The sequence below is a fragment of the Nymphalis io genome, chromosome 28 (assembly GCF_905147045.1).
Source record: "Nymphalis io chromosome 28, ilAglIoxx1.1, whole genome shotgun sequence".
Classification (NCBI taxonomy): Eukaryota; Metazoa; Arthropoda; class Insecta; order Lepidoptera; family Nymphalidae; genus Nymphalis; species Nymphalis io.
In genome coordinates this window covers 7,607,579-7,617,827 of record NC_065915.1, presented here as the reverse complement: position 1 = coordinate 7,617,827, position 10,249 = coordinate 7,607,579, and the positions used below count along the sequence as shown (strand labels likewise).

Genomic DNA, 10,249 nt, shown 5'->3' with positions numbered 1-10,249 from the left:
TCTGGCAAATAAAACAGAGCGATAGTCAATAAATAATACAAGTTTATTGAGCTAGTTGTACAGTATATGGCACCACGGCGTGGTCATTTCATTTATACAAATCACAAACGTCTAATTACAAAAAGTCGGGTTCCCTTAAACAATAGTTACAAAATTAAGAATTAGAAAAATCCAATCGTACAGTCTCTTGGTGGTGGGAACGAAACAGTGACCTTCAATTACTCCTGACATCTTACTGACCAATCAAATTTGTCACATCGAACATATTCCATGTTTAAAACGCTAAAAATGAACACACGCAGTCATTATAGACGTGAAACTCTTGCTTCAGAAACTACAATGTGACTTTGAAATTTCAGTTCCGTCGAGTATAAGAATTTAACTGAAACAGTATATTATATAAAACAACAAACTAATCAATGGAATTGTTTGATTAAATTTTGTACCCAGTTTGACGCCATCTTAGATTTTTGTGACGTCATAACTCATATAACGATTGCAGAAATTTAACAACACTACAAGTCGAGTTATTTCTAAATTACTACTATAGTCACCATAGTCTCTTCTTATGTAATAAATTAAAGAAATAACAATTAATTGGTCAGTAAAATGAAAGTAATCGGTTAATTTTTTTGAAATATTATAAACAATACAAAAAATCAGTCTAAAAGTTCCCTTAACAACTAATAATAGACTTGTTTGGATACCGCCATTTGAAACGTAATCAAGTAATGACCGGTTCCTATATTTAACGAATCGTTAATGGTACATTAGTAATAAAACGTTTCTTAATTACGAGCCGTTAAATTCTTTTTTATAAGTCATTACATACGTTCGCTTTCGACCCTTACTAAATGTTATTATAATGAGGCTTTTGAAACAAACGAATCGTTTCTTAAACATAGGAACCGGACATTAAATGACAAAAAATACAAACAAATTAATACTTCGCGTTCAAGTGAGACAAAACCCTATTTTTGTCTCTTGGCTCCGTAGATATGGCCGTAGCTTTAGATAAAGTTTGCAATTTTTTTTTTAATACTTGATCGCAGAAGTGTGTTCCATCGTTAAGAGCGATCTCTTAACGATGGGACACACATAGTAAAATTTCTTTTAGGCCTAATTTGTTTCAAAGTCTATCGATTCAATTTTTTTTCGATTTGACAGTTGATCTGACTCGTGTACGTCCGTTATTCAATTTCTGACAGTTCATGTCAAAAAAATTTCGCGCCATTTTGATTAATACGTTTATAAATTAGCTTCGAAGGCGGTTTTCCAAACAAATTATCTAAAGAAAGTGTAAATCAGTCAATAAAATACAATAAACAATGAAGACTAAATAAATGCGATCGAAAAGAAGAACGAAATATAGGAAGAAAGAATTATGCAACGAGATTTGCCAAACCAATTTAAGCCCTAACCAGTTTGGTTTGTCAAATATTCAACATGTTCTAAATAAAACATTGATGTACAAATTTATATATTTTAATCTTTATGTTTGAAGCGGTACGACTCATAATTGGATATATCAATGTTTCATTCGTTATTTTCATAGTTGTGACATTAGTGAACGCGATTTTCTCCCGAACATTAATTTTAATATTTTAAGTGTTTTAAAAAGAATTGATTACAATAAGTTTTAAATGGCTATTTATTAGATAACTAAAAATATGACTTTATAAGGTTATGAGCCTCTCTTTACGGTTCTTATCAGTTCCGAGGTTTTTTATTTTGAGAATGTAACGTTTCTATATTTATTAAGATTTAAAAAAAAAAAAATATAACATTGTTTTTTTTAATACATTTTTTTCTTAAATCGCGTTCAATGTTGCCACACTAATATTTATAATTATATCAAATTGGTGCGCAATTCCAGTGTCACAGGCGATCAGCCGTTAGTACCTAAGAACTTACATTACAATAATAATAGAAAAATATTAAACGAGGAGCTATTTACAAAGGAGGTCGTGAATATTAAAAGAAAATCCTCTGAGCATACGACAGGTTTGCGTTGATGGTGCGAAACATTACTTCTTCATATATTAATGTTCCGGTATAACTTTTTGTTTATTATATAACAATTTCACTAGTACTGGGCATTGTCCTGTCAGGGTTAGTCAGGGTTTTTTGAAATTAAAATATTATAGGAAGACAGACGAGCCAATGCGACTCGATGGCAACTCACCCTTGCCCAATTCCCATTATCCACCGGTTTACTTTAATGACTAATAATTACCTACCAAATGCAATCTTTTTTCATTGAAATATAAACGAGAACACATATTTATTAAGCACCTATCGTATGTCCAAATACGTTGATAAAGCCAGAATAAAAGGTTGAATCGATACCCTTATAAATATTCAATAACAATATCAAAAACTGGTGTTCAATAATTATCCTTATTCCTAACGCGGTACGGTACAAAATATTTACACAAAGTGAAAACGTGCATACGACAAACATTGTGTTCTGTCTCACTCCATCACCGACTGTTCGATAAAGACTGACATCACGACAGTACACGAAGTTTTATATTGAAATGTCAACATTCTTTCTATACAATAGAGTCCAAAATACGTTGGCTCGTTACTGACAGAAAAAAAAAATCACATAAAATCAAAGAGCGCGATTTTTTTTCGCATCAGAATGTTTCATCCAAACGTTACATATACGTTGCATTCTTATTTCGATATTTTTACTCAAAACGACAAGAAGTTTTCACTTAATATAAAACATATTTCTATTTTCCAAATTATTTCTTTTATAAATTTCTTTAGTCTATAGTCCAATAGAAAACGTTACATTTACGTTGGACTTAAGCTAGACCTTAAATGATGTAACTTATTGCGCTCAAAGAAATTTGAACTTAACGTAAAACACAAATATTTTCCAATTGATATCTTCTGTAAACTTCTATTATCTCGACCTATGTATTAATAGTCCACATAATAACTCCAAAGTGCAATATTTTATGTAAATATATAAATCGTAATTTACATAAGTTATTAAGTATAAAAATTTATACAAATCACTTAAATTATTTGGGCTAATGGAGGCGCCCTGATTGGAAATTAATTCTCATATTGCGTCAACGAATTTCAATTATAATTTAATATATACCTTATATATAACTACAATTGTAATATTTTAAATATATTTATATTGGAAGATTTTTTAAGATAATATATATGGACATAATGCTGATATATAATAATACATATCTTTTTATATATATATATATATATACATATATATATATATATATATATATATATATATATATATATATATACATATATATATAAATTTTTTCCGTCTGTATATTCTCTTTTGAGACTGATAATATTAATTTTGCATTGTGGGATCGTGTTTAAGAGTGCGGTTTTGAGACGGAAGACCTCAGACTTGGACATGGAATTAGTGGACTTTGTTCGTGTTAGAGGAGGACAGAGAGAGTTTCCTCCGTTTCGTTGTACTTAAAATTCATTCCAGCAATATGAAAATACTTTTCCAATCTAATCAACCTATTTGACTAGCTTTACACGAAAAATTATACATACAAACTTATATTACAATTATTAAATAAATAGAGAAAATTCTATTATGTCCTCGCAATTAAAATTTCATCGAATAAGATGAATTTGCAAGATACTTACCGGTTCTTATCGGTACTGAAGTTTGAAATTACTTTTCAATAGTGATAAGAGCCTAATTGAATTCTAATTAATTACGATTTTGGTGTTTTGTTATTATAATTAACATAATATAAATTCCAAAATATTACATAGGCCAAAAAATTGTAAAATTTATTACAAAAAAAAAAATTTAATATATTTATAAATATAATTTCCTAAGTAATAGAATATTAGGCAAAACGATTTAATCCTATTATATTAAATTCTTGCAATTTCGTTTTTAAGATAAAATCGTGACGTCATCATAGTTAAATAAATCCCCATATGAGGAGACGTTGCCCAGACGTGGGTCTTGAACTTGTAACTTTTAGGAGTAATTGAAAAACATTACAATAATTTCTTGAGATTAAATTCAGTGTCGTTTTTAAATATCAAAATTAAATTTGTACACAAGTTTTTTTACGGATTGTATTTTAATTTTGCTATTCACGCTTTAGTACCATTTCCGCTCACTGCAGCGCTGTTCTGTGTCTGACTTCGTATCTCACTCGTGAAATGTTTTAAACCAGCTTACGGTTATATACTATTTCGATGTATGTCATTTCAAGATTCTGTAAGAAGAAAGTCGAGATTCACCGCAGAGAACGATCGTGAAATATCGCCATAATAATTATAACATTTCAATACACGCAACAAAAGAGGATATCACCATGAGTCGGTTGTCAACATTTCACGGGTGAGTGATGAAGTGAACTCTTACAGAATAGCTCTACTGAGAGCATGTCTGATAAATTGTTTTCTAATATAATAAGAAAAGAGTTAGATTACACGTATCTCCCACCACTCTTCATACAAAGTCTTATAAAGGTCACGGTATGTCTTATCAACAGAATGTTATTCAATAACGCGTTGTGTCACGTTCCATTAAGCCGTGAGTCTGGCCACGGGTCGGTCAGACGTCGATCCGGTACCGGTCGGACGCGTCGGCCGGACGCTAGCAGTGGAACTGGTTCTGCGTGATTGCGGACAGGTCCTTCATGAGACCCTCGAGGTTCTGCATTTCGCGGTGAAGACGCTCGGTGGAGCGTGACGGAGTCAGGGGCTCCAACTCCTCGGCACGGTGGGATACGCTGCCACCTGACGTTCAACAAGAAATTCATTAATATTAATATTGTTATATCTGTTTGACATTGCATTGATTGATCACCATGAGAGTTTTTATGCTAACATTTTGTTGTAACTCGTCGCAAGATGGCGCTGCAGCTCATCAACCGACTACCGTGTAAATTAATTTACATTTAAGAATGGAATATGCTATAGCGCAAGCCATGTCGAATGAAACAAACGGAGGTAGGGTTAACAAAAAAATGTAAAAAAAAAACCATTTTGATATATGTTCTAAAATCCATCTTTTCCTTCAGCAAAAAGTATATAAAATCTACCTTTTTGTATATGTATTGTGTATGCATACTATAAATTACATAGATGAGCAAACGGGACCTGATAGTGGGTGACTTTTTTTACCTGTAGACACTGGCACTGCTTCATGCCTTCATGGCTAAATGTCCTTAAAGTATCACAGGATACGCATATGGATATCATAGGATACTTTAAGTATATCTAGCCGCTTATAGAAGGCTTTTGAAACATGAAACATTGATCAAGGTGTTCCATCACTTTTGCATCTCCTGATGTCATACCGCAACAATCGGATAGTGAGTGTTGGTCGGCCAAATACCCTCTAAATGATCCAAAGCACTCACCGAGCTGCAGTCTGTTAGGAATGTGTCCGGGCGATGAGCTCGCACTCTTCTTGTACGGAGACGTCTCTCTGACGCTGCCCGCTGCGATAATCAATGTTGTATTACGGTCTATATTTTTTTAGACAGTGTGAATGGTAGCCGAAGATCCCACATTCCCATGAATACACACAGGCACCATTGAGTTTTCATTTCTTTCGTTTGTGTTTGTATATTTTTTTATATATAATAGGAAGGCGGACGGACAAATATATCACCCGATGATAAATGGTCACCATCGCCCTAAGACATTGGACATTGGCGCTGTAAGAAATATTGACCCTTCCTTGGGAACTAAGATGTTATGGGTCTTCTGCTCGTATTATAGTAACTGTACTTCTAACACGCGTTAACGGCACAAATGTTGCCAATTTTTTTATCAACGCTTATTTCTGCAACGGCACATACAGATAATGAAATAACTATTCTTAAACCAGGTACGAGTGTCTCACCCTTGGAGTGCGAGGGCGTGGAGTGGTCGGAGGCGGTGTCGGGCAGCGCGAAGCTGTGCAGGGGCCCGCAGCCCGCGCGCCGCTGCAGCGACCCCGCGCCCCCCGCCGGGGGCCCCACCGCGGGCCCCACCCCCACGCCCGCCTCGCTGCTCAGCGAGTCGCGGCTGCGGACGTTGCCATTGTTACTAGTTAAAACAACGAAGGTCTCACATACACAAGTCATTATCAAATGGGACTAAGAAGTAGTGGATATACTAAAGCGGGATGATTCCTTATAATCTGATAGGTTGAGGAGTGGGGATAGGGATCAAAGAAAATGTTTCGGGATACGATTATTTTTATTCTGGCTCTAAACATTTAACATTATAAAGCTTACTGAATTCTGAAAATAAGCATTTAATTTTCATAAAGAAAATCATTGCCCAACAATTTCCATCAGATAGTAATATATATATATTTTAGCAAATAACAGTCGCGAAGTGAATTTCAGTAAAAAAATATTTGTGTTAAGTATACAAGCATCTAAATCACCCGCACGGTGAGGGGAATCACTATAGGAGTAAAAGCATTCCTGAGAAGGGTTGCCGGGAGGCAGGTGGGCGGCGGTAACGGTTCGCCAAAACCATGCATAGGATGCAGTCGGCGGGCGGTACTCACTGCGTGTAGTGGCCGAGCGGCTCGTAGGCGACGTAGTGTCCGCGCTCGCGGGCCGAGGCGGCGCTGGCGTACACGTCGGAGCCCGAGCCCGCGCCGCCGCCGGGCGCCGAGCACGCGCTGCCCAGCGGGCACTGCCCCGACCCACCTGGGGGGGCAGAGCGTCAGTCGCGGCACACGGGGCGGGGGGGGGGGCAGGGGGAGGGGACTCGTGCTCACATGGCGCGGGCGGCGGGTGCGGCGGGTGGTGCTGCAGCGACGCCAGCGACGTCTGCGGCGAGCCCAGCGGCGCCACGCCCGACAGCAGCGGCGTGCTCTGCAACGCAAAGTACAACTGATTACTGGCTGATCTCTTAACATCCAATAAACGAGTGTTGCATTAAAAAATATATTTATTCCTTTGGGAGTCCCGATGCAATTTACCCGTCACATAGGAAATGTTGGCCAAGCGACAAATATTGGTCTAAAAAAATTTCTTGACATTTATTTACATAGAAACGTTATACATATTGAACAAACTTACCTGGTCTGGGAGATGTCTTCGTCGTTCACAGGTGCCCGTGCACCCTACTCCAAGTCCCACGCCTACGCCCACCCCTGTCATGGCTAGCAACAACAACATTCCTATCATTAACATGTTTTCATAAAATTGAAATAGCCTTTTATTTAACCAATTCATTTACAAGATTCAGACAAAAAAATTATTAAGTTAATTCATTATAATCAAAGTAAAAAAAAACAACAAATGTCTTAGATTTTAAAACACATTAAAAACATTTTTACTATCCTGGAAATGTTCGAACTGGGCAAGGGTCTCATATTAAAGAAAGGGGATAAGGCATTTGTATAAATATTGAAATAAATAAAACTGAAATGTGCAATATAAAAAAATAAAAATAAACAAAAAACCTAGACACGGCATGAGCGGGTCGCAACGGTAATCGCAGCGGTACGGTGACGCGCGCAGCACGGCCGTGTCGTCGCTACCACTACCACCCACCGACGGCGACCGACGGGACTCTACGGGACACGCACTCGATACAGCAAACGGACACGTGTCACGGCGGGGGATACGGTGCAGTAATATTAGGTCCTTACTTCAATGATTCCTTACTGAATTCCAAATTCAAATTTATAAATTCATGTTTTTTTTAGTAAAGGGATCAATACCTATGAGATGGCAACAGTGCATAGACAACAACGGTGCATACTTTGATTAATTAAATATATTTTCCTCCCGTACAAAACGCCAATTTCACACGCAAGGACCTAATACTTTAGCGTTAAAATAAAATATTCATAGCGGAGTTTTCAATGAGCGGGCGCGCAACGAGCGCCGAGCGGGCGCGCCACTGACCGACGTAGGTGGGCACGTAGCGCCGCTCGAGGCTGGCGAGCGCGGGCGGCGGCGCGTGGCGCGCGGGCTCGTAGTCGGCCGGCGCGGGCGGCGCGCGCGCCAGCGTCAGCGTCGACGACACCAGCGCGCTGCCCTCCACGCTGCCCGCGGACACTGCGGCACGCGGCCGTTATTATTATATGTTTGCAAATTGCACCCTTCGATCGTGAAAGTAATGAGTGTGCTCCCCAAACGCTTCGTGAAGGAAATAAAGATCCAAGCCGTAGGTCGCTGGTTCATATCCGGCTCGAAGGACCACAAGGATGTGTGATACCATGTAGCTTACGCTTTTAAGATATAAGAATTCGTGACTTTGTCGTGGAGTTAATGCACATTGGACCTCTGCTTTAGATAGTAAATTATTAAATAATTTCATAGTGATAATGATTATGTAAGCACGCGGTGCGTAGGTAATGATCGTTAGTGAACTTACATATAACAAATTATATAAATTAATTAAAATGGTGGAATGTGACAATTTCTTATTGTACAGTTGCACCGAATGAAGACAACATTTTGAAAGTATTCTGTGCAAAAACACCATTCAAATTCCTTGTTTATAAGAAATAACTTTTTTCTTTTGTTGTAATATTGTATAAGCGAAAGGGAGATGCAATTTTGAATTTTAAATGTTCTTATTTAAAATACAAACCAGAGTGTAGAGGCAAGAGAAAAGAGACAAAGAATACGAAGAGAGCGATAGATGGAAAGTGATAGAAAGTCGTACTCTTACTGGCAGAGCTGTGCAAGCTCTTGTCCATGTGTTTTAGTTCCATCTGGTCGTGATGTATCCACAGGTCCGGCGGCTTGATGGCTGCTGACGCAGACGCCTTCTGGTATGTGCTGGAACATATTTCACGGGGTTAGAGAATCATCCCCTTAGCTACCCTTGTAATAACAACAATTGAAAAAAGTAATCGAATATTGTGGTTTTTTATGGAAAACTAAATAAATATGTAAGCGGACAACTGAAACATAAAATAGTTCGGAGTGCTAGTATACACCGAGTGTGAAGGCGTGCAGTACCTGGTGTCGGGCGACAGCGGCGCGCTGTGTCGGCGGCAGCACAGCGACAGCGCCAGCGCCGCCGCCAGCGCCAGCACGGCGCACGCGCCGCCCGCGCTCGCCCACAGCCACGCCGACGTGGCGCTCGCCAGCCCGCCGCCCTCGCCGCCTGCGCAGCCGGCCCTTAGCGACACGCCTTACCGACCACACGAGCTCCTCGACGCATTGCCGTTGCAAGTTACTAGTGAGCTTTCTCGGCTGAGTGCCGTTGCAGTTGCGCGCACAAGAAACGTCTTAGAACTCCTGAACGACATGAATGTCTAAGTGATGGTCCCTATCGCGTAACATTATCTATTTTCCCGATATTCCTCCCTCCGAATTAAAAAAAAATCAAAAGCACCACGACTTCGGTGCCTACCGGGTCCTGTGGTGTAGGCGACGGGCGCGCTGAACGGCCCGAGGCCCTTGCCGTTCCGCGCTTGTATTTTGAAGTGGTAGGTGGTGCGTGCGCGCAGTCGCTCCACGCGTGCTCGTCCGCGCTCGCCCGCCACCGTCACCGTCGTCCACTCCTCCGCCGCCCCCGCGGCGCCCCGCTGAGCCGCGTACATTATGATGTAGCCTGCGGGAAGTCACGCGTCAGTAATGTTCCTAGCGTGCAGGGGAGGAGGGCTTCAAATCGCAACAGTCTCACCCGTGAGCTGTCCGTTGGGTCGCGCGGGGGGGCTCCACGTAAGATCGGCGGCGCGTGCGGGGGGTGCGGCGGCCGACACCCGCAGATCTCGGGGGGCGGAGCTCGGCGCGGCCTCCAGCGATGTGTTGGACGCCAGCATCGACCACGCCGACTCGCGCTCGCCTGCGGGCGCGGCGTCGGGTTTGAAATGAAATTAAATCAGTGAACTCGCTTCCTTTCTTTATTTCCTAATTAAGTACTGACGGGCTCACCTTTAATCAACTTGACAGCGAATTCGTAGTGCGTGTAGGGTCGCAGGTCGTCCACCATACAGTTGAGGTCGGAGACATTGTAGACACGCGTGCGACCACCCCCCGACCACCTCACCGCGTAACGCCGACCGTCCGTTGCCGTCTGAATAAAACACGCTGTATTAACTCAAGAATGAAGTTCTTTTAGTAATAATAATAATATCCCTGGACATTTTTCACACACGGCCATCTCATCCCAAATTAAGCTTGTACAAAGCTTGTACTATGGAAACTAGACAACTGATATACTGCATATATTACTTTTCTTTTGTAAATACATACTTATATAGATTTTAGTAAAACCCAAGTGCAATTATTGCGAATGG

General features: G+C 40.2%; 1 protein-coding gene across 1 annotated transcript in view; it reads right to left on the bottom strand.

The window, feature by feature from the left end:
* Positions 1-3,322: 3,322 nt before the first annotated feature.
* Positions 3,323-10,249, bottom strand: part of LOC126778971 (neogenin) — a 137,848-nt gene continuing 130,921 nt past the window's right edge. Inside the window, exons 19-31 of the mRNA XM_050502709.1 lie at positions 9,885-10,026; positions 9,634-9,795; positions 9,349-9,561; positions 8,964-9,111; positions 8,665-8,780; positions 7,899-8,051; positions 7,451-7,561; positions 7,065-7,147; positions 6,761-6,857; positions 6,545-6,689; positions 5,888-6,051; positions 5,400-5,480; positions 3,323-4,773 (exon numbers count right to left, since the gene is read on the bottom strand). Of these exons, the coding sequence (XP_050358666.1) occupies positions 4,631-4,773; positions 5,400-5,480; positions 5,888-6,051; positions 6,545-6,689; positions 6,761-6,857; positions 7,065-7,147; positions 7,451-7,561; positions 7,899-8,051; positions 8,665-8,780; positions 8,964-9,111; positions 9,349-9,561; positions 9,634-9,795; positions 9,885-10,026 (1,758 nt within the window). The 3' untranslated portion in view covers positions 3,323-4,630. The remainder of the gene's footprint in view (positions 4,774-5,399; positions 5,481-5,887; positions 6,052-6,544; positions 6,690-6,760; positions 6,858-7,064; positions 7,148-7,450; positions 7,562-7,898; positions 8,052-8,664; positions 8,781-8,963; positions 9,112-9,348; positions 9,562-9,633; positions 9,796-9,884; positions 10,027-10,249) is intronic.